This window comes from Amblyomma mixtum, chromosome 3 (genome assembly GCF_055824585.1).
Source record: "Amblyomma mixtum isolate Tamu chromosome 3, ASM5582458v1, whole genome shotgun sequence".
NCBI classification, from domain to species: Eukaryota; Metazoa; Arthropoda; class Arachnida; order Ixodida; family Ixodidae; genus Amblyomma; species Amblyomma mixtum.
The window spans coordinates 165,311,296-165,336,090 of NC_143014.1; the positions used below are offsets into that span (position 1 = coordinate 165,311,296).

The 24,795-nt window shown below is 52.0% G+C and overlaps 1 protein-coding gene across 5 annotated transcripts in view; it reads left to right on the plus strand.

Moving 5' to 3' along the window:
- Window positions 1-23,651, plus strand: part of LOC149352602 (uncharacterized) — a 390,194-nt gene extending 366,543 nt beyond the window's left edge. For all 5 annotated transcript variants that reach the window (XM_089581788.1, XM_089581789.1, XM_089581790.1 and 2 more), the window contains 2 exons: window positions 16,932-17,066; window positions 19,721-23,651. In XM_089581788.1, coding sequence (XP_089437914.1) covers window positions 16,932-17,066; window positions 19,721-21,649 — 2,064 coding nt within the window. In that variant the 3' untranslated portion in view covers window positions 21,650-23,651. The remainder of the gene's footprint in view (window positions 1-16,931; window positions 17,067-19,720) is intronic.
- Window positions 23,652-24,795: the final 1,144 nt, after the last annotated feature.

Below are 24,795 nucleotides of genomic sequence, written 5' to 3' on the forward strand. Positions count from 1 at the left end.
AGCCCCCGCGTTCATCGGCCGAGCGATGAGATTTAGCACTGTCGAGGTTGTGCCGGGTGAGGGCGACAAGTTTTTTTTTTTTTTTTTGCGACTCTGACTTGCGCCGGGTCCACCTTGAGCGAATAGGGCTGCTGCAAGCATATTGCTTTCCCTAAAGGGCATCTGCACCTTTCTTTTGAGAATTCTGCGATATTCATGGATTCAAATCTATATAGACTGCTGGTAAAGCATCCGAAGTTTTTTGCACTCGCATTTAAAATGACGTAATCGACGAAATTTTAGCCTTCTCCTCATAGCACTGGAGGAGAGTGGAGAAGCTTGGTGTGACGTCACGGGCGGTAAGGTTTCAAATTTCCGCTGCCGTTAGTCACACCCTGCTGTACGTTTTTGGATGCTGCCAAGCAACGCTCGGGGAGCTTCGCCCTCGGTGGCGTTTTTTTCCCCCTTCAAAGCAAGCGTTTGTGTTTGTACCCCAGATGACTTCATCGTGGGCCCCCCACTTGGCGCTGTGCGCTGCGAAGTTTGAAGGCGATGGAGATTTTATCCTGTGATTACGTCACCATTTCAAATGCTAGCCCAAAACGACTTCGCATGCTTTACCTGCAAGTCCTACATTTCGACCCCTTTAAGCTCGTCGAATTCTAGAACCTCCTTAGTTGCCCTTTAGTTATGCTTTCTTATGCCCGTACATGGGAGCCTTCAGCTGTCGGCGCTATTTCTGAACTAACGCCCGAGATTGGTGAACTATTATTTGACCTCGTCGTCCGCTGCTATTGTGGGTGTTTTAATAGGGGGAGATAACGTTTTCAACATGAGCTGGAACGCGCGGTCTCCGCACTGCAGCCTTCCGTCGTTTTTCTCCGCTGGGTCCCTGGGCATTCAGGGATTGACGGCAATGAGCTTGCCATCTGCTCACCCGCGACACACTTTTCCGGGCACCGTTGATACCCTGGCCCAAGCCCTCGGAGGGCGGTGGGAGACTCACACTTCGCCGCACCATAAAACAGGTCTACCTCGAGCTCCGCCTCGACAAACGCCTTTACCCTGCCCCTCATCCATCACTCACGGTGCCGGAGGCTCGCCTTTTTCGGCACATCCAAATGAACGCAGTCGTCACCCCGTCCTGCCTCTCGCTATCGCTATCGATCGGACCCTTCCTGTCCCAACTGCCCCTGTATCTATGCGGACCTGGCCCATTGCCTCTTCTATTGCCCGGCTGCTCAGCAGTCGGGCTCCTACCCTCCCCCTTCTTTATCCATCACCACCTGGCTCGACTGGCTTGGCGCTGAAGGGGATGAAGAACAGCGACTTCTGGTCGCCCAGGCGGTCGACATGCTCGGCCCGTAAATTGTGGCCGAATAAAAGTCTGTTACTACGTTTTCCCCGCTTAATTAACCGCGGCTGACCAGTGGGGTCAGTGGCGGTCCCCCCTCCCCAAAAGCCTGTGCACTGTTTCCCAAACGTCCCTTTTCGGGCTCTTATAGGGAGTGATGTGATTTGTGACGTAGAAATGGAAAGCTTTTTCGTCTGTGATGCGTCAAGTAGTCCCCTCCTTTGTACGTTCACCGTGTTAGCCGCTGCTTTATTTCACACAATTCTACGTTGTACAGGTTGTGGGTTTCTACGTGGACACAGGCCACCAACCACCGCGGGTTCGAGCTTCGCGCGAGCCAAGGGCCCCGATCAGCCGTCACCACACACACACTGGGACACCGATGCAGTGCACTCCACCTCCGCTGGGAGGAGAGCGATTCGCCGCAAAGAAATAGACCTCCAAGTTCACCAAGGAGACGTTTATTCACGTCGTCCTTCAGCAGTACACACACACTCAATCGTCACCCCGTCCCGGGGGCGCGCGAGGAGCAAGGCTCCGCTGCGCGCATGAAGCGACTCGAGTAATGCGCGCCGCTAGCACGCCGCTGCAGGAGAATGTCCCCGCGGCAGTGTTGTGATCTCTCTCTCGTGTCGACCGTTGGGCCGGTTGCGAGAGAGAGTGGGCAATCAACGCAAGGTACGCCTGTCGGAGGTCGCTGGACCCCGCTGGACAGGCTCGAGCCGCTGCAGGTCAGAGGACACGTGCGGGCGAGCTCGAGTATGCACTGGTCCGAACGGCAAAGGCCGGCACGGACAAACAGTAGCGTACGCACCTTACGCTGTCTCGGGGGGATCTCTCTCTCTGGGCCCCGCTCGGACGGTCGCGCCGTGCGCGGCAACCCAAGCGGGTCCCGAAATCCCGCCAAAAGGCACCAATGGCGAAGGCCGTTGGGGAGCCGGAGCGGAGCTGTGGCCAAGTGACAGTGATTAGTCACTTAGCCGCCTCTCCACCGCCTGAGGCGGGAGCAAGGGAAAGAGGAGAAACAACGCGGGAAGGCGGCACAGCCGCGCAAAGGCAACGGCGGAAAGCCGGGATTCCCACAAGGTTTATTTATTTATTTATTTTAGTACCTCAAAGACCCCAAACTAGGGGCATTACATGAGGGGTGGGTTGTACAGAAATATCTAGAAAAAACGAACATGTTCTGTACAATGCCAACATCAGGGTTCCGAATACAAAGGAAACAGGCAAACAGCTCATAAAATCAAAATGCAAAACGCTCAAATGCTTTCGAACACAAAAGAAAAAAAAATACAAGACAAGAATAAAAGACAGCAAGAAGCGCTGAAATGTTGGTAAGAATTCAATAACGGATTAGAGAACAGTAAAAACCGCATAGTAAAACAAAGTGCAATAGGTCGACGTTAGAGGAGAAAGGTACGCGAAAACCTAAAATGTGTTCAAAGATTTATCTTTGAATGCAAGCCTGTCTTCTGTTATTACAGCGCCATTGGGAAGGCCGTTCCAATCTTTTGCTGTTGGGATGAAGAATGACTCCACAAATGTTTGTGTTTTTGGGCAAGGGTATGATACCTGTTGACTGTTTTTGTGACGAGCTGAAAACAGGGAATGTTTTGTGATGTAGATGCTTAACGGAAATTGATAGTAGAAACGACGAAAAAGGGCTAAACTTTCTAGCTTTCGACGCAGCTTTAATAATGGCAAGCTGGATTGGTTCTTCAGATTGGTTACACTTGTGTAAGATGAATAATCGGAATGAGCTAATCCAATGGCGTGATTTTGATTGTTTTTATGCTCTCAGAAAGGTATTCCTCATGTGGGTTCCAAATGGCGGCTTCATATTCTAATTTTGGGCGCATAAATGTGGTGTCGGCTAGTAATTTTACATGTGCTGAGGTAAACTTCATTGAGCGTTTAAGATAGCCAAGGGATCGACTGGATGCTGCAGGGGTGTGGTTGATGTGCGTTGACCACGTAAGATCATCAGACAGGTGTAATCCAAGATATTTGTATTCCTTAGTAGCATGTAAACGAGAACCGCAGATAAAGTAGCTATGTGGTATTAAGTTGGAGCGTCTATGGAAATGCATGACCTTACAAATAGCAATATTTAAAGACGTTTGCCATTTTCCACACCAGTTTCCTACTGCTAGTAAGTCACGTTGTAAGCTAATGCTGTCTTACAACACTATTAGTTATAGGTTTATTTGGTTTATTTGGGTTTGACGTCCCAAAGCAATTCAGGCTATGAGGGACGTCGTAGTGAAGGGCTGCGGAAATTTCGACCACCTGGGGTTCTTTAACGTGCACTGACATCGCACAGCACACGGGCCTCTAGAATTTCGCCTCCATCGAAATTTGGCCGCCGTGGCCGGGATCGAACCCGCGTCTTTCGTGTCAGTAGCCGAGTGCCGTAACCACTGAGTCACCGTGGCGGGTTCTATTAGTTAAACAACAGGTTGGTAGTTATACGAGTGCAATTTGTACGTGACTGTCGAGGTATCGTGGTCCTGCCGTGCCCCCACAGTTACTATATGTTTGGTTTGGTTTCTTGGGGTTTAACGTCCCAAAGCGACTCAGGCTATGAGGGACGCCGTAGTGAAGGGCTCCGGGAATTCCGACCACCTGGGGTTCTTTAACGTGCACTGACATCGCATAGTACACGGGCCAATAGAATTTTTCCTCGATCGAAATTCGACCGCCGCGTAAATATATATGAATTATATAAGTTAATGGTTAGGTGAGCAATACTCATATATAAATAATAAATAGATATGAATTACATATGAATATCGTTCACGTAACCGTTAGCATTCAAAGCATTAGTTATGGTATAACATCTTATCGTTCGACATTGATTTTTCAACAAGGCGCACAAAAATCGTTGCACAAATAGAGGGTAAATAAAAAATCGTTGTTTCTATTTTTTTTTTCCTTTTTGGTATACGGAAGTTCGTCCGCACCCCCCGGAACCAATCGCTGTGACCGCCACTGCGGCTGACACAGTTCAAAACCGGCGGACCGCGCCCCGTGATCGCGTACGCCACCGAGCGCATGCCGACCACGGCTGGCCTTGGTCCCAGGGAACAAAGGAACGACACTCTGGCTGACACAAACAGGGCATTTATTGCTACAACAACAATAACGCCAGCTAGCAACAAAATACGATGAGGAACGAGGATGTCCGACTCACCAGCACGGTTGCGGTTACGAGCGAACGTTCGCCACGCGTGCGCCCCCATTACCCGAGCCGAAGAGAGCCGTCTCCCCCCGCGCGCGCGCTGCAATCGCATCATCCGTGTCGCAGCAAGGCCGGCGCCCCCGTCCCCCTTGTTAGTTGAGGTAACTAACCAAGCTAAGGAGCTGTTTTTTCTTCTGCTTTTCTAATCAATTAGCTTTAAGCGATAGCATATTCAGTAATATTCTAAATCGAACAGCAGCACAAAATAAATAAATAAATTAAAAATCCCCTCTGTCCCTTGGTTTCTGTGGCTGTTGGCTTCTCTAAAGCTAAGGAGGGTGCATCACGGGGAAGCCAACCAAAGGGGAAGACGAGGGGTTAAGTTCCCTCACTATTAAGTCGCGACGCTTTATTTTTCCATTACTCCCGAACCCTTCCCCGTAATGTGTGGTCATATTGTGTAGAATTCAGGTTTATCCACCCATCAATCTGTCCTTTGTCCCGGCTGTTTGGCATCTGTCGTCGAGGCAGGCGACAAGTTCAGAGCATCAAGTGCAGTATAGCCGCACTGGTATTTGCACAGTGCAGAAAAATAAAAATAAATGCTGCCACGGGAATATCATTCGCATTCAGTATGTTTTAGGGAATAGCAATTCTGCGCGACATACTTGGAAGCGGAGTCACTAAGCATTTGTAGCTGCATGCAAATGGAGATTGCACCTGCCGGATGAGAGTGAGTGGATGTGAGGTACGTCATAGTGGAGGGCTACAGTTTGATTTCGACCAAGGGAGGTTCTTTAACGTGCACTGAAATCTTCGAATGTTATTGCTGTACGCCTCCGTCGCGATGCGGCTGCGGTGGCCGGGAGGTCGTGCGCAGTAGCAGTCCGCCGTATCCAGCCCGCAGCTCAGTTGTGAGGAGTAAGATGTGTTGTTAAGCCAAGGGAAATCGTAATATCGTCCCCGAGGATTGTGTATTTCTCCTTATTAACCTCCATGTCCTTCGGAACTTCCGCGAACTTTTCTGGGCATTCTTGCGCGCGCACGTTTGTTCGCGCTCGTGTATCTCGCATCTGCACATGTCTCCATGAGCTGAAGATTTCACTGTTACGAAACTGTACGAGTCTATGAAATGGAATCGAGCAGTCAGTGGCGGAGCAAAAAAAAAAAGAAAGTATGCAGCAGCTTTGTTGTTACGCGTCTGGCCCCTCTGGTTCACCACTGGTAGCGACCGTAAACTCTACGCACGAGGCATCGCAAGCGAATGCGGGATCGGCCTCTACCGCGTCTTAAACCCTTCCCTCATTTCTTTTCGAAATTTCTTTACCGCGGTAACAATTTTCATGCCAGTCCACTTTAGTACCAAGCTGCTGAAGTGAGCCAGCGTGTTTTCTGTAATGGAAGCCGGTCAAGTTCACGCTCAAAGATGGTTATTCGTGCTTGCTGAGCACCAGAAGATTTGCAGGATTGGCCGAAATGACGCGGGTCACCGCGTGTGGAATAGGCGAGTTGTAGTCTGTCCTGCGCTCACGCCGCCTCTCTGTGCCGGCAGATGGCATCAAATCTACCTGACAAAGCTTCGCATGTGCAGGCCGCGCCGGCGACCTTTTGTGCTCATTTCAGGCGATTGGGTCTTTGCCCTAGTGCGTCCTTTCTTCGGGGGAACAGAACCGGAGGTTGTCCCGCTAGCTTTTCCACTGCCGTCCGCCTTATCTGAACGGCAGGCAGAACAGGTTTTTTTTTAATTTTTTTTTCTCACTTACCCAGATAGACTGTTCGCGCCCTGCCGGACCCACGGCGGCGTCGTGCTTCGGGTACAAATGCGGCGGCGACTCCGTTTTGTGCCTGCGTCTCTGTTTTCTGGCTGTCGCTTTGTGCCGAACACCACGTCACGTGTATTGCAAGCGGCTGTATAGTCAGTTCTTTCGTGGGGCAGCTTGCCTTCAGACTGCACTTAAGCTACGGGGTGCTCCACGGTGGGATTGTCGTGAGCATGGCTCTTAACACAGAACCACGCATCACGTCACCATATACCACGCCTTCGGACGTCCTTTTTTGTGTCGTAGTTCCCTGCGAGAGAGGAATTTTGTTACTAGACGCTTTACTGTGGCTCCCTCGGGCTTGGGGAGCTGGTACGATACACCTCCGAAAAGGTTCGTGTGTTTGTGCGTTAGATAGGGCGTTTCGATACATGCCGTTGACACTTTCTGTGTACCTCCTGCGAGCGGTACGCTTCGGCCGCCGGTGCGTCACTCCATGGGGCCTTTTGATCCCTGAACACGAGGGCAACGAACAGCTAGTGCGGTGGCGCAGTCTCGGCGGAAAGCTTCGTGTGTCGTGTTCCGAATTGCGCAATTAACGCGCTTGGACAGGTGTGCTTCGGCCTACGCTGCTTTTCGAATCTCCTATAGCCCTAGTGAGCGCACGAAGGCAAACGGAAGCAGAGTCCACCTGCTGCGAGTGTTTCTGTAACGCGAGAAGACAATGCCGCGGACGTTGTGAGGGCACCCTATAACTGTAACATTTCCTTTGGCTTGATCAAGACGGAGCGTGAGGTCGAATTGGAATTTTAATCTTGCGGCCGGTCCATGAGTCGATAATATCCTTTTGTCCGGCTGAATCACAAAGTTCTTATATGAAAACAATCTGGCTATGTTTTGAGGAATTGGCAGTGGTCTAAAATTGATTAGTTTAAGATTTAGGGAGCTGCTGCTTGCTGCCTTTAAACGCCTGCCAGCAATACTGCTTAGGCTTAATTCGCGTGACATGTAAAAGTTTTTAAAAACTGGTGGCTCATGTTAATTGGGACGCCGTGTATATTATATGATGTACTCCTTCCGTTTTAGAGCGATGCGATTAGCTTAGACGAACTCCCGCCCCCCCGCACAGCTTTTACAGCAGCATTTCTACAGGCTAACATATGGAAGTATGGAACACTCTCAGCTCCTCACGCGTAACATGAACAAAGGTAGGCTAAAGGTTGCGAAGGTACAACACAGAAGCAGTGGGCTGCGCAAAACCGTTCACTGCGAAGGATTTCGTTACCGCGTAATGTCGCGAATCAGTGGGGTCGCTCTTTCTGACATTTTACAGACGGGCGCGCGGCTAGAAAGACGTTCCTGACAGGCGCTGCTGCGTAACCGCTGACGCGGTAGTATTCCGGCAATGCCGTCCCGAGCGTGTGCCGGAAAGGCAGGACAAAAGGCGGTCCGAGCCGCCGCGGTGTCCTTGTGCCGCCTCCGTCGCGGGGTTTTGGAAGCGGCTGCGTACTTGACGGGCCGGGAATTGCTGCCGCGCACTCGCCCCTTTGGAATGGCAGACTGACGACCAGTGCGTGTGGGAACGCAGCTGCTCGCTCGTTTCGCTTGGACGACGAGAACCTTGGGCACCGCGCGCTGGCGGTGTTTAGCGCGCTTCCTGCTGTTTTACACATCCGCCCGCGCGTTGTGCAAAGTTCACAAAAGGTGTGCACGAATTTGGGTCGTCTTCCGGACGCTGGCCCGGCTTTTGCTTGTCGTTCATCTCGTCGCGCGGCTGTCTTGGCAAAGGTATTGGGAGGGGGTAGTGAGACTGTCGTTCCACTGCCTTCCTAAATACAGTATACGCCGCCTGCGTACCGGTTTTCAGACGTGTTATGGGGCCGTGTTTCTCCGCACTGGTAACAGCACGGGTTTTCGTCGAATCACTTATGGGCAGTGAGAAGTAAAAAAAAAACAAAAAAAAAGTATGTTCCATTGTTTTAGTTTTGTGCGTAGTGACAGGCAACGTTTGCCAGACCTAAACGAGTTGACATGACTATAGTTCCCTTTGACGTTTCGCTGCCAAAAGCCCTGCTGTCCCCGCGTGGGCGCCCGTTTTCCTCTTCGCGTCACAACAACCCCCGACATTGTACACAGCAGCTGGCTCGTGGCGACGGCGGTGACATCTAATGGGCACCCGGCCATTTCGCCCTGACTTGGCCTCTTGGGAAAACGCGTGAGGTCGCATTGTGCGCTTCGGAGAACGGGACTCCGAACGAGTGGGCGCGAAATGGGCGGTTCACCGTTATTTTGCCGCCTTCGCCATTATGAGCGAAATGAGCACGCGGCGACACCGGCCGCCGAAGAAGGCGCGCGTCCCAGGATGCCGCGGCTTTTGTCCACGTGCTGCCGGGCCGCTGAGGCGGGGGGCGCGTCCGCCGTCTCCCAAGCCTTTTGTGCGTGATCGCTGTTCCAGGCTGCGCGCGGGCTTCTGTGCGAACGCCTGTCGGCGCACAGTGGCCGATTCTCGTCGACCGGACTGGGCCAAGGAGAAGGGGCGAGACCCGCGAATGTGACGCCCGGCGCTGACACGTGTATACTCTCCTGGAAACCCAACGGAGGCTGCTCCGTGATGCAGCAACGCGCGACTGCTGTTAAGGATGACGCTGAGTGTGCCTTCGGCCAGGAGCGGATTTATGGGTCGCTTTTGGAAGGGGTGCTTGTGGGGCGCTCCCATTTGAACTTTGTAGTTGAGTTTCCCTTTCACGTGGCGACGTGAGGGAACGCTTGTTGATGATGAAATCGGGTTTCCTGATAGATTGATGGTTCGGACTCGCAAACATTCACATTACTCGACGGCAGGAAAAGGAGGTTAACTATTTATTTACGCATTAATAAACAAGAAGAAACGAGCAAGGACAGCATGACTGAAGCGTTGATTAGACGAAATCAGCCCCGGCTTAACCTAGAGCGCTTAGATTTAAGCCCTCTGTCCCCACCCTTCGCGGGGACAGCAACCAGTAATAAATCAGGCGACACTTCTCACCAATCGATGGTTAGGAAAGGAAAACTGTGGTTTAGGTCTTGTTAAACCTGGAGGATTGCGAAAGCAGCATCTGCGCGTAGCCAAATATTGTTGCGTGAGCTACATTGCCCACAGTCTCGCCGCTTCGCGTGCTCTTGCACGACCATACTGACGTGTCGACGGCCCCGGCCCCGGCACGCTTGCTGTGCGCCGCTACTGCGCATCTGAGAGGAGATAGAGAGAGGCGATGGAGAGCGCACCGCAGTGGCGCGGCCCCGGCGCGCTGGCTGTGCGCCGCTACTGCGCATGCGCAACTGGCGAGCGCGGCGGCGGCACCTCTGAGTCATCGGCGCAGCAATGAATTCACTGCATTTCGAACCTCTGCCTTCCTCTACTTTCTTTTTCTTTTTTTTCTTTTCCGCACACGTGCATACGGGACACACGTATGCCTCGGGAACAATCACTTAAGGTTCTTTATAAAAAAAAAAAAGAAAGCTGTCGTTGAGGGGTTAAGCGCTCAGTGGCAACACTTCTGAGCACCCAAAGCTCAAACGAACCATTGGCGCCGCATCGCCTACCGATCAGCCACAAAAAAAAAAAAGGCACAAAAAAAACATCCACTGGCCACAAAAATGACAACTGCAGGCATTCGCCCCTGTCTTGAGTACCGCGGCTCTATTATTTGACACATGCGCGAAGTGAAGTGGCAGGCCGTTCGGTGACATGGAGTCAGTTAAGAAAGCCACGTAATCAGTGCCTTGCAGGGATCCGCAAACTCGCTTATCAGCAACGATTTTCGCTTCCGTGCGCCAGCCGTTGCGTTCTAATGTGCCGAATTGGTTGCGCGAGGCGTCGCACCTTTTTGTTGTGAGACAAGAATTCGGGCAGTCCAGGAGATGACGTTTGAAGCTAGTGTATTTCGCACTTTTGTAATTGATGTTTTGCACTGTGCGGCATTTCTCAGCAACACGGAGTCTCTACCCCCAGTGATTATAGGCAGCTTTACTTGCACTGCGCTTGTTTATGTTTGCAAGGCACCCGTCAAAAAGCGTCAGCGTTCACCGCAAAAAGACACTACAGGTGCTCTTGGACGCCTGTCTCCTAAGAGTTTAGCCGCCGCGGTGGCTGAGTTTTTACCATGCTCGGCTGCCGGCCTTAAAGACACGGGTTCTCGATCCCGGCCGCGGCGGTCGTATTTCGATGGAGGCGAAATTCTAGAGGCCCGTGTACTGTGCGATGTCAGTGCACGTTAAAGAACCCAAGGTGGTCGAAATTATTCGGAGCCCTCCACTACGGCGTCTTTCATAGCCTGAGTCGCTTTGGACCGTTAAACCCCCCATAAAATGAAACCAAACCATGGTAAGGTTCCTTTTGAGACCGCCACGCAAGCGGCACAGCTCTACGTTCGGTTATGTGAATGCGCACTCCCTTTTGTCTCTAGCCTGCTCATTTCATTTTCTCTCGGCGTTGTGTGTGCAGAGCCGTGCGGAACAAGTTATTACAGAGGCCGATATAATCGGCGCCGTCGCTCACTGAGCATCCCACATTCCTGGTGGGGTGCTGCGCCTCTCAGATCCTGTCCGAAACGCGTCCCGCTCTGCCCCGGCCGCGTGGCTTCGCTGTTCTTCCTTTTTGCTGTGCAGTGAAGCTTCACTCGCATGGTGTTGGTATCGTGCGGGGGTTGGAAGCAGCCGACTTTCGTGAAGCGCCGCCACGCACGCGCTCCAACTGCACTTAAAGTGTCGGTCTCGACCGATTGTTACGTATTCATAACGCTACACTTCGAAAAAAGTGAGTGTTATCTTTCGTGCAGAAAAGATCTAGGGCACGAGCGTTGCTTCTGTTCTAGCTCTCCTCGTGCAAAGGCTCCGGGGTCACCGCTCCGCATGCTGTCGTTGCGAAGAGTCGCAGACGTCCATTTCAGCTTTTGGATTGTGTCCTTGTGTGGTGGAAGAATCGTGCTTTCGTCGGGGTGGTCTTGAGACCTCTGAAAAACTCGACCTTTGTTTTTTTTTTCTTAATCACGCTTCTTTTAAGAACAGGTAGCACTTTTTTTTAGTTGCGTTCCGTGCCTAAAGAAACGCATCGGCCGCACGCATCTTGCTTTCATGTGTTCCATTTTTCGGCGCGTAATTAGCGCCGTGGTGGCACAACAGTCGTTTTTGTGGGAATATGGAGAGACGGGTAAAGTGATGGACGTGGAGTGTTGTGGATGTTCGCGCGCGCTTTTGTGATTTATATGCCCACATTAGTATGCCTATTTATTTATAGTGGAGGTGAAGCAGAATACCAGAGAAGCGGTGCGCAAGTTATCTCGCACGTCACTTGAGAATGGCGGGTATGTGCCGTCCTTAAAGGGCACCTGCCCCCAGGGTCAGGACATTTTTTAAAAACAAGCGCACTGCATAGATGAGGCATCGAAGATAACCTCTGGAAAATACTAGAGCCATGCGCGCCCCGAAAAGCTGTAAAAATTCAAATCAAAGCACGCTCGTTCTTTCCTTCCACAAGCAAAAGTCCACGTGATCTACTCTGGCTCCTTTCACATCATAGGGGTCTCTTTCGCCGAAGGCATTCTATCGGTGCATCGTTCTGACTGACGGGAGAAGGTTGGGCGTAGTCGGGGCGTCGCGTCGTCTGCGCAACGCTTTCCGCGGCGCCTTCCGTTTTGGCACATGCCTACAAACACGCATGAAGGAAAAAAAAACTGGGGAGGGAGCGTCCGGCGACAGCCTTGAACCTAGTCATAACAAGTAAAAAATAGTGAAACTAAATAGTAAATAGTGTCCATCCTCTCCCCAAGCGACTGGGGAGAGGATGGACAAAGAAGAAAAAAAAAACACGACGAAACACCACGAGGAGACCCAAAGAGCAAAACAGAGGGCTTTGGAAGACCCGCCGCTCTTCCCCCCCGAATAGACCGGGTAGCAAAAAGCAAGAAAATAATTCTTTTCAAGGCGGGGCCATGACGTAGACATGTGACGCACTCCACCAAACACCACACCTTCCGCTAGCATCGGAGGAGGAAGGGCGATTTTCCTTTGCAGAGCCTACAAATCTCGAGGATGGAACTGAGGGAGAGGAGCATGGCGAAGTTGTTGATTGCGATGGCTATAACTACGCTTTCGACCAGAGGGTAGTCAGCTGCCCGTTAACGGACTGTTGGGGTTCAGGTAGCGTAGTCGGGCCGGAGAAGGGACGAGGAAATAGGAGACATGGTTACGAGGGAGAAAAACTTTATACAAATATTTACACTATGCACACGTAGAGAGCAACTGAGAGTGTTGCAGTTAAAGAGGACGTCTTAGCAGACGGGAGTCTCGGCTTCTAGACCGTACTGGATGCCGAGTTTTGTAGGGTTTTCGTTACCTGAAATCCCTAGATGGAGGCCGGGACCGCCGCGGAAGGCGTGTCCTGAAAAGTTCACTTTGGCACTCATCACACACTCTCTCGTTAGGGAACACGCCCCCGTCACGTGTTGAGCTTGAAGGTGAAGATGACATCTACGTCGCGCAGACACCGGAAGGTCCGCGAGTGGCGTTCCCACGGTCTGCAGGTGGTCTGCACTTGTTCCTGATCAGTGCAAGGTCAAGGCTATGTGCCAAGCCACGCGGGGTGGGAAAACCGCTCGCTGTCTACTTCTCCTTTGACCACGGATGCCGCTGTCAAACATGGTGACTGGACCCGGCTCACCCCCGGGTCCCCTCTTGAAGGCCCCTTGGCAACTATCTTCGCCTTGCACTGGCAGAGCTGCGCTGGCTGCTTTCAGGGGAGGCTTACTGTCGCCGCTGGCGCGGCTACGCGGGACGAGAGTCCGCATTTTTGATCCCCTTAGGCTGGAGGGCATCCCGATCATAACAGGACATACAGGAAAATAAGGGAATAGAAAGCTCAACATTTTTGCTGTTCTTTTCCGATGCGCTTTCCTTTGTTCGTTCTCTTTTGTCCGTCCTTTTCTTTGCCTCCTAGCTTGTGTTTGTCTTCAGCTTCCTCCGTGACTTGGCGCACAGTCGTAGCGGCGGGCCGTTCATTTTTGGCGGCCATGGATTCGCCGGCGCACGACCTTATATCTTGCTCATGCACGAAAACACGAGAATGTTTGCGAGCACAGGTGAAAGCACAATTAAATGGCGCCATTCCCAATGCTGCTTTGGCGCGGGTTTTCAACGCGTAAGTCAGCGCCTCTAGTCCGCTTTTTACTAATACTTTTTCTTGCTTTTGTTTAACAAAGCATTAACAGCACGAAAATTATTTCGTTTACCCCTAGGAGTGTCTTCTATTTTAGGTTTTATTTTGACACGCTTTCAAGCCATAATCGCCGTTTACACGTCTGCGTCGGAGCCACTTTTTCACTCGTATTTTTTCCCCTTCACCAACAATTACCCGGACGCAATTGACTTGACCATTCCGCTCAGGTTAGCGTTTGATTGCATGCATTCTGAGATGCTTAGGAGCCAAATTTGGCGTTTGATTGCATGCATTCTGAGATTCTTAGGAGCCAAATTTGTCATTTAAAAAGCTTTTGAGACGAGCCAGAAGGCGAAACCAGAAGTTGATGCAGTGAACCGCTGCGCGTGACTCAAGACCGTGCGCCGGCGCATGTCCGGCTTTTTTGGGGCCGTCGCGGTTCGCGCGAGCCACGTGTCCGAAGGTGGCCGGCCGCGAAGAGAAAGAGGCGATGGCCGCGTGCCGCGTGCCGCTGGCAGCCGCCCGTCTGCAGGAGCCAGGTCGGTCGGGCTGTTCGCTGAGCTAATCTCTCCTGCCAGCTGCTCCGAGTCTCCGCACCGTCGCTTTGCCTGGGCAACTCCGGCCAGCCTTTGCGGCATGTCGGTGAGCGCTGGGCCTTGCCTCCTCCCTCCTCAGCTTGTTTTCTTGCGGCGGTGCCCCTTGGCTGTTGCGGACCGGTGCTGCTTCTGCCGTCCGGCTGTCCTCTCTCGTAACGGTCGCGCGCGAACACGCCTCAGTGCATCGCTGCTCTTGCCGGTGGCTGCCAGCTCAGGGCGCGTGATCGTATCCCGAAGCTGGCTTCGTTGCATCGCTCTCCGTTGAGTGGCGAAGGGTTCCTGCAGGGTTAGGGTTAACCCTAGCCTCAGTGTTGTGGTACACCACGGTTTTGTGTCGCTGTTTTCTGTTAGCTCCTCACTGTTTTCTTTTAGCTCGTTAATGGAATTGCTGAGCAGCTTGATCGAACGTTCCTCTTTTTTTTTTGCTGCTGCTGCTATTGTATTATTTTTTATTATTCTTTTTGGCGGGATCAGATTGCTTGAATCGCTCAGCCTGGCTGCTGCGTTACTCGTTAAGTGATGCTTTGACAGTGCTGTTTCTATTTACATTTCCTTTTCGCAGCGCATTCTCTTCGCAGGGTGCACTTTTCTTTACGCTCTCGATTAAGTTTGAGCACGTTTTCGCGCTGCTCTCTCTCTAGGCTGTTACTGACCACTTACTGTTCTTTTCAGGAGCATTTTATCGGAGAAGAGTCGCGTTTCACGTCGCCTAGCCTGCGTTTTGTGTTTGCTTTTAATGTTTTTGAGGGTTCTAGAAGAACCATGTTGGCCAAGCGCAGAGTTGGTTCTTTGTCTACCCCGTGGAACTGTTTTTTTGTTCTGTTGGAGTACCGAGTTTTAATAACTGTCGTACTAAGTGCGGCTACACAAGGTGACAGCCCAGTCACCGTGCAGACGCACTGCGAAACATCTGTCGGAACTTACCGGCGTGCCCACTTTATTGAGGGCTCATGTGCCCATTGCTCACGACTCATATGGGGCAGAGCTTCGAGGCGAAGCTAACTATAGACGTGAGCACGTAAGCTAAAAGGTGTAAGCGAGGGATGCGTAACTAGGGTTTCTCGATGCCCGCGCCGTCGCCTACCACCGCGCGATAATTATTTCTTGTCACTTAATGTGTTCCATTCGCAAATTCTCGCTCTCCGAAGGTGCGCATATCTTGGCCCCAGCGAAGCCTTTGCCCAGCTTCAGCTCTTTTTTTTTTTTTTTTTGAGCCCAGGTGTTTGCGCTCATTCTACTTCGTCATAAATCAAGTCGGTTTTAAGGGAAGGTTTCTACGACTCTTTCATGTCTACATCTCAGTTGGGCATGAAATCACGAAGCCAGAGAAGCTAACGAAGGGGAAAATCTCTGAAGGAAGAAATGTTCGAAGGCTGCGGCTGCTCTACCGCATGCACCTCAGGGCGTTGATTGCGCGGCCCAAGTCGCACCATGAAATAAACGCAGTGCTGCAGCGGCACAGCAAGGGTTTCGCACACGCTTAATGAAAAGCGAGTCGCTGCTACACATGGAATACCCACTTATCGTGGCGAGGTCTTGTGGACTCATGTAGAGCTGGGCTAGTTTTTTGTAACCTTTCATTTTGTTCTCGTTCTATTTGGTCCTCTGCCATTCGTCGTCGCTGCTACCGGTGACTGCGGCCATGGGGGATGACGTCTCGCCGGTCGTGGCAGAAACGTGAAGCACGAGGGCACGTTTGATAGGCCTTGCTTGCTTTTTCGGCGTTAATCCCGTTTCGAGAATGGAACTATGCGATGGTTGTGCGACGAATTGGGGCCGGACTGGACGCGGCTGTGGGAGGGTGGCTGCCGGATATGCCGCTACCAGATCGGCCGTGCCAGTTATTGCTTGTTTGTTTCCCCACCTCATGTTGCTTTTGTCACGACTGACGTCACGACGAAATGAAATGAAAACGAAATGAAACGTCACCACATATGACCCCTTGTCTACATTAAGAGTGCAGACAGCAAGTTTCTAGGTTTTGTCCTTTTAATGACAACGGTGAGCAGGTCCGTCCTCAGGCACGGCAGAACTGGAGAAGGTGTGCTAGTGTGCGCTTTTAATCGATTACTTCTTTACTTTTCATTATTAAAGAGTGCAGAGCAAGACAGCAACAGAGGAGGAAAACCGCACCATGTTGTCTTCTTCCTCTGACGTCGTCTTGCTTGCGCTCTTCAGTGATGAATGCCTACCAACTTGCCCAAGTTGTCACGCTAGCTCTGATTTTCTTGTCGAGTTACGCTCTCCACATGATGTGACGTCAGAGTTCAGTGCACAGAACCGCCTCAAGTCACGTACGCTTAAAAAACAGTGGCGCTTTTGCAGCTGGTCGTCTGCTGCGAGCGCATTCGAGTTGTAGCCATTCTGTGGTTCGCAGCAGACGACTCGCTGCCGTAACTGACAGTCGCTTGTATCGAGCGCGCGGCTGGACTAGTGAACTCAGTGGCGGTGGTAACTTGTGGAGGAAGCTCAGTGTTTGTATCTGGCTGAAAGCGAACAGTGACGCAGACGTCTAAAATATCGTTGAGCTTTTTGATGCGGCAGATTCTCGTGTATTCTTCCCTTGGGATCAGTGTAATGATAAGGCATTGGCGCATTGCGCTACAGTGCTGAACTTGGGAGGTTGTGCCGGCGGGAACGCGCTAGGGGTTTCGGTCACCTTGTGCCGGTTGCTTTGCGCCTCGATGCCCCTGAGAACCTTGGTTTGTAGGTCTTTGATGTTGGCACGTTACAGGTCCCGATGGCTGGGTTTCTGAAATCTCAGGCGGGTGCCAAAAGGTTTCTTGTGCACAGTCACTGGCGGCGGTTGGAATAGCAATGGCAGATATCTGCAATGTCGCCCCATTTTTTTCCCTTGTTTGCGCAGCACCCCGAAGGTGGCATGGACGGCCCAGACGAAGCCAGCGAGGGCGGCTCGGCAGCCAGGAGCGTGGGCTCGGGCGTTCCAGGCCCGATCTTCTTCCTGATCAAGGAACAAGCCAAAACCCTACTCGCAATCAAGGTGCATATACGGTGCCGGGCCGTCACTTTCTTATGACGGCGTATGGGAAGGGACTGCATTTGGTAGATCGTATTAAGGGACTATCGTCTAGAGGCCTTGTGAACTTCAGCGGTTGTTGGGCAGTGCTGCGAGGCACCCTTGCCGCTGATGGCGCTTCGCATCTGCAAAATCTCGGGGGCTGTTCTCCTTAATCTATTCGCTCTTGCCAACTACTACGGCGACACCACGCGGCCTTTGAGGCAGCGAGCTGCTGATCGGCACACGCGGCTCGGCCGATCGCAGTGCTTTTGATTGTCAAGAGACGCGTCAGAAATGAGAATAGTTCATAATATGGGCCATCGGCAACGAAACCCGATGTCCAGAAAAAGTGGCGTCCCAAAACCCACGTGACCTGGCAAAGAAAAAAAATTTCTTCTGAAGGTGCGGTGAATCGAACCCAGGGGCCGAATGCACGAAACAGTTCGCTTTGCCGCTACGTCATTTTGATGTAGACATGGATGGCGCGAACCTTGTGGGAAGACGAGGGGGACACCGCAGGCAATAGGCGATCGCGCGAGCTTTTTCCGTTCCCGAAAGGGCACCACTCATTTTTGAACTTGCGCGGGAACCTTATGGTAATCCAGAACTTTCATTTATGTCATTTTTGTGTGATCCGGTGACAGTGTCAGCACGCAGAGACTGCCGTCTGGGTCTGCGCAACTCCATGCGCCATGCTGCCAGTTGAGCTCATGGAGCAGTATAGTTTGAGTAGTTGGTGGGCATGCAATGCAGAAAAAACGGTGCTCATAAACAGAAGCGGGACGAAGACACGCGTGGACTAAGTATTAATATATCAGAGAACATTTACACTGCACCTAATGAAAAACAAAAAAAAAAAACAGACGAGCTGGAGACAGCATCCAAGGTAACTCGCCACTATTGCTCATGTAGCATCCACTAGTCGCATCTCGCTGTCCACTACGGATGGCTGGCTGCCACATTCGGTACTGAGCCGCCACGGTGGGACAGTGGTTGCGGTGCTCGGCTGTTGACCCAAAAGACGCGAGTTCGATCCCGACCGCGGCGGTCGCATTTCGATGGAGGCGGGATGATAGAGACCCGTATGCTTTGCGATGTCAGTGCACGTTAACTAACCCCAGGTGGTCGAAATTTATCCGGAGCCCTCCACTACGGCGTCCCTCATAGATTGAGGGACATCAACAAACCAAACATTCGCTACTATTTTTCCTGATGATATATGCCTCCATCATCTCGCGAGTAAACCTTATCCTTATGGTAATGCAAAAGGCTAGTTTTAGCTCGAGGCCCGCGGCATGTTTTTACGCACCCCTCAGACGATTGTTACCAGAACTGGTCCAGGTAAAGTTTACTGCAAGAAAACGGGAGCTTGTTTACAACCACGGAAACGCAGGGTCTCATGGTTAACTTGGCAAACAGAGCGAGTATGGCTGGGTGAAAAGCGATAGCGTTACATGGTAAATCTTCATTTGGACTGAACCAGCTGACCAAGGAGGCGCAACTGTTGCAAGAGACCACCGATAAGTCGAACGTTCTGGACTCTTTGCGGAGCGAAACAGCGGAAGTTCTTGACGAAAAACTGTAACGCTCACCGCGACAAAACATCTGTAATGATACAGAGCTCAATGACAGCGCTTTCTTATCCGTTCTTCACTCAGAATACAGGCGTGGCATCGCTCGGAGGGGCACAGACAGATTCCCAACAGCACCTTCTCCATCATTTTCTGCACGTATCACAGGTATAAGCCGGCCGTCAGCACGCTCACGCCGAGCATTGCCCGATGTCCTCCTGCTAACGTCCATTCGGAAGTATTCCGCATATGTGACTAACGCACGCTGTACACTCTAAACAAGAAACGAGTAAAAAGGAAGTAAGCTGTCCTCTAGGGCATATATCCTTGAAAAAAAGGGAGTGTGCTAGAGGACAACGTACTCACTTTTTACTCCCGTGTAGGCGTATTCGTGTTCAGAGTGTAGACAAACTAGCCGCTATGCTTTGTACAACAGCGCGCAGTAAATAACAGTAATTGTCGCATGGAAACACACCATAAGAAAATCCTCTAGAAAAAAAAAACAACCTTAACTGAATGTGCCGCTCTTTTCTGGCTTAGTGTAGTGCGCGCGATAAAATCGTAGTTTTTGGGGCACTTGCGCGCACGCAATTCCACGCTCATATCGATCAGCATTTATTTCGAACCTGTAGTGCAGTCATATACTCCAGCGTAGTTTCCTAATAATCTCTGATTGACTTACTGCTGCCAATTTAGGCGCTAAATCTAACATGAAAGATTCCTATAGCGTCAAGAAGCCTCGTTTGCCATGTCATATCGCTGCGCCATGTGTCGGAGCTCGAACGCGCGAAATAGATTTGCGCTGTATGACGAATAAAAGAAACTCTAGCTTAAATTATGTCATCTGCTTGTCCAGTCTCTCGTGTACGGCCTGTAAACATTTCGCGAAAACTGCGGATGGTGTAATTAAAGCACTGGTTCATGCCGCGGGAAACTTTTAACATCTGAGTGATGCGTTAAGATTATCACTTGCTTTTCACTGAAGATGTCTTACTACGTTTAGTATTTCATCAAAGCAATTTTTCCGTATGCTAATTTTAGTTTTTTTTGTCGTTCACTTAACAGGAACTGCAGGACAGAGTTCAGGCACTAGAAGGCTTCCGGAATGACATCTCCTTCGCAGTTCAGGATATCCAGCATACGATGCAAAGCAGCTCCGACCGGCCTTCCCAGGTCAGGTTGTTGTCCATCAAAGAGCCTTCCAAGCCTGCGTCGGCGTGTCGAAGCGATACTCGTGCGCCCTCGGGCGTGGCCGAGTCAAAGTCGTGGACTGTGAATGCCAAGCCCCGGCGGCACAAAGACGGGACTTTGATGACAACGGTGTGTGGCCGTGCCAGAGCCAAAAGTTCGGGTGTCGGAGGTGGCGAGCTCGGTCAGGGCGTCGTCGCCAAGCCTACTACGGTTGCTAGTCTTACGTCCAAAGGGGATACCGCCTCCGCCATCTTGGAGAGCGACAAGCAGGACAGCGGACTCGATTCCGACTGCCGCGACCACGGCTCGCGCGAGTCCACGCTCGCTCCCAAGGACGAGCTGCTCGCGCTGCTGGACATCATCGACGAGCGCAGCGTGCAGCTCAAGGAGCGCGTCCGCCAGATGGAGACGGCCACGGGCTGGGACTCTGCGCAGCAGCGGGGCAGCCGCAGCGAGGTGCTCGAGTTCCACGAGAAGGAGCTGCAGGCGCGGCTGAACGAGATCGAGGTCGAACGGACCAAGCACCGCCTGGTGGTGCGCCAGCTGCAGGCGACCATCCACCGCATGGAGGGCGAGAAGGTCGCCTGCGAGGAGAAGCTGCAGGCCTCGCTCTCCGAGAGGAAGGAGCTCGAGAAAAAGGTGCACAGCCTGCACATGCAGTACGTGCGCGGTGGCCCCAGCTCGCTGCCGCTGGCCAAGCCGGAAGCGGCCGAGGCGTGGCCCTCGACGAGCCTGCACAGCCTGGGCGCCCAGAAGGTGGCCGGCGAAGGCGCCAAGGGCATAACATCGGAGGAGGGCAAGGCCAAGGTCTCCACCATTCTCAAGGAGTCCAACCTCCTCGAACTCAAGAGGCTGCTCTTGCTCTACACCCTGGAGAACCAGGCTCTGCAAGAGAAGGCGAACGAGGTTGAGAAGCATTGGTTCACCAAACTCTCCGACTGGAAGGCAACTGAGGCCTCTCTGCGAACCGACATCCAGAACTTGATCCAACAGCGCGAAGACTACCTGCATGCGCTGAGGAGGTACCAAAGAGACATGACAATCTTGCAGGTCAAGTACAAGGAGCTGGAGATGACGGTGTGGGCGCTGGACAACCCAGAACACCAGACAGCTCACCGGCGAGGTGAGGATCCACCTGGCGGAAACCGCTTTCCGCGCCCCGCTAACCCGGGTTTGTCGCGATCCCGCCACGGGAACTTCTCTTCCGAAGACTCCAGCAGCAAGGCGCAAAGCCTGCCTCCTATTCTGCTGAATCAGGCGAAGAACAACCCTTTGGTATCGCAAAGGGGAGCCTACGCTACCGAGTTCAGGCGCAACTCGCTTGCAGAGAACTCTTTGGAAGAAGCCGGCTTCAGCAACGAAGACATGGCCTACGAGCTAGTTGATCCCAGACACCAGAAACCTACAGCTTTCAGCGAGCCGCAACTGCCCCAGATGCAGAAGACAATCTGGCAAGATCGGCGTCTTGGAGCAGCAGTGATGCCAAGCGACGCAGTGCGCCTTATGAATCTCGAGGACGATCGTGAAGAGGAGGCCAAGTCTGGTCCACAGTCCAACATTGAGATGATCTGCAGCGAGTTCGATCCGCTGTCCGAAGCCGAGAGACAGTGCGCGAGTAAGCCATTGGACTTTGAAGATTCGCTGGATCTCTCCATTCCCCTGAAGCCTACTCGAGTCAACGCACAGAACGCACCCAGGCCGAGCCGCAGCGCTCTGAACATGAACTATCTTACGCCGGCGAGTGGCAGCTCGAAGATAACTCTGGACCAGAAGCACAGGACTTTTGGAAAGACTAAAAACTAGCCGTGTAGGGCATCTCTTGTGTGTAGGCATCCAGTGCCGATTCCGCAATATCATGTGTGATGTCTTTTCGCTTCAGGAGATTGTTTGCGCATGCTGCTGGGGTATCGTACGCCGCGCGCTTTGGTTGCGGTTGTGATTACGGTATGCCTCAGCAGATATCGTCAGTGCGTGTGTGGAGCACTTTTTCTGTATATATGTATCATAGTGTGTGAAACGTGTAGTTAAGGAATTTTAAATTTGCCATGTGTCCCCTGTTCCAGCTATGTTTTCCGTGCACGCAGAAACGAATTTGACCAAGATTTCTGGACAAATATTCGGAGTAAGGCTGCAGCAAAACAGCGCGCCGCCAACAGAGAGCTGCATAATTGCGTTAAGCTGTGTCGTTAGGAGCGATAGTTTCGAAGGCTTTAAAATACGGAGGTGGTCAGGATTTCTGCGCGTCATTCGAACATCAAACATGCCATCGATGCTTAAAGTTTGCCATAGTCGTTGCAGTTAAGGCGCCGTGACGTTTTTCTACATTTATTTGTAGCCGTGCTTCTGTGCACAAACTAGGTAACATTGTTCCTTTTTGAACAAGCTCTGTCTGCAGGGTAGCACTTCGACATTGAAACCAAGTGCAGCGTTGCATCCATGCAGTGAAACGGCGCCGCTCCGCCTGTGCACGGGCCTAGTCTGAGCTTCGCCCTAGTTTAAACTGCACCTGTTTGGAGGGGTATTGCGTAGCAAGATACGCCCATTTCCCATTGCAGGGCTTTCGGCGTACCACAGCTACCCAAGGTAATTGCCCCTGCCTCTTGTCGGCGTACCACCAGGCCCTGTTTTTCAAGCACAGCCAGCTGCATCGCACCTCTCGGCTTGTGGTTACCTTAAGCTTTCAGAATTTAGTCCGTGCTCTTAGCTGCGGCCGCGGTGTATGAAAAGTACTGCTTTGTCGCGGTCGGGCACCGAACTGAGCACTTCTGACGGTGCCGCTGCAACCTTTCGAGGTAGCCGGCGGACACCTTCCCGACAAGCTACGCGTTGAACACTTATGAAGCGTGCTATCAGAAGAGCTTAGACCGCTGCTCAGTCGCACACAACCGAAGAAAGAGGTCGATAATACACTCCGTGCTTAAGAGGCGGGGGTTATTTCTCAGCGATCTTGGTTCCTTACTGACGCCCGTTTTTTGGTATTGCGGTGCTGATCTGCTCGCGATCTGATGTGCAGTGCAACGAGTTCAGAAAGGCTTAGCAGATTTCGCCTTACTTAATCTGCTAACGGAAAGGTACAAGTTGTGCCCGCGGGACGACGCTTCAGTGCAATTTACGTTAGGGTGACAAAATGCCAGCTCTTCAGGTGGCAGCAGTGTGGCGTATCAAGGCAGCCTAATTACTTGGGACCATTCTTCTTCTTCGTTTTGGGTGAAGCGTTCCCAGGATGTAGCAATCTGTGTGCTGCTAGTTCATCGGACATAATTTCTCAAGCAGCTGAAACTTGTTTAACGCTCCGTCGTTGCAGTCCAAGCGACGCCCGAGGTTTTATTTTTCTTTTGTTTTTGTAACGTGCATCTTTCAAACACATTATTTTGAGACGGCGCCTTTTCGGAGAGACGTTTTTGAGAGCATATCAACTTAAGTACCGTGCCTTCTTTCGAGACCCTGTTTGCGCAGCTTCAAGTCGCGTTGCACGTACTCCTTTTTTAGTCACTGTTTTACCCGACGCTCCAAGTGCAATTTCGCCGTCAAAATTAATCCTGCCATGCATTGACTGTAGTCTGCGTGCCTTGATGCGGTGTGTTCTTGTTCCGCGCGTTTAGCCGAGCGCAGGCTGCGGCGCTCTGCTATGGCAGCTGCAGGGAAAGCACCTTCGCCCATCAGAGGAGCGGCGGAGAGGAGGGCGCCTTCTGTGCGCGTGTGCGTGCTCCCTCGAGTCGCGTCCGCGAGTGCTGCCTCATGCTTCGTCTGTTAAATGAGGGGATACTTAGTAGAAATAAAGTTATTAGTTTTTACACTCACGAAACGACTGTGGTTGTGGCTTTTGCTGCATGCAGACGTTTGGCTGACTTGAGATTTGACTGAAGCCGAACTCCCATGCCTTGTATGAGGAGAGGTGAGTACGTCGTAGAGCGCCGGTCAGGTAAGTAGAAAAAAAAAGAGCAGCCATGAAAAATGAATGACAGTGCATTAGATTCAGTCCTGTTGCTTAACGCTAAAGGCTAAACAGCGCGTCTATACTCTGTACCTGTCACGCCACCTTCTTTGCAAGGGGACCCCTTCGGACACCACTGTGGTTTAATTCGCCGCCACGCGGCGCCAGTTAAAGCCCGACCCACATGGAGCGATTTTCTCGCGAAAAACCTGCGAACGGCCGCCCGGTGGTGGCCGCTTGGCCGCCGGCGGCCGTTCGCCGCAGACCAAGCACTGCTAGATACGTTCGCCCGGCGGTCAGCCGCTCACCGGAAGCGCCGAATGCGAGCTCAGCGCCGACCAATGACGGCGCTCTGCTCCCGCAGGTAGCTTCCGCTCCATTTCCGCCGCGCGGCGACAAACATGGCGGCGCCCTTCGAAGCCGGACCCCTCGCTTCGGACTGAATTCTCGTTGTTGCTGCCTTTTTCACTGCGTTCACTGGCCGTAAATGGAGCACCGGTCTTTCGCTTCGTCTCACCTTGCCTGTAAGAAAACGTATAAGTGATAAATTTGGTTTATTTTTTATTCACAGTGACATCTCCCACTTCTAGGCTTAAGAGGAGAGTCGGTTTGTTTACAGTAGTGGTTCGCGTCCTCAGAACCAGATGGCGCTACTATAGGCTGAGTTCATTTTTGCGTCTCTGCTAGAATACGCTGAACTAAAAGCGGGAATGCGCCTGCGTTTAGCGTACGTAAGCATGCATACGCTTGTGGTACGTAACAGCGTAAATTTATGTTCTTTTCTCACTGTATCTGTGTACGCCGCAAGTGGCGACGTGGTGTAGAAAACCGAGAAACAGCAGCGGCGCGGCGGTTCCGCCTCGCCCGAGCGTCGACAGATGAGAACAGGTACAGAGGGGAGAACGCTTGTCTAGAACGACCGAACTGTGTGCTTCGCAGCTCCCAAAGCCGCCGCGACCAGGGAGGAACAAAATGACGATGAAATCGTATCAGTTTAAATGCACATGCTTACATC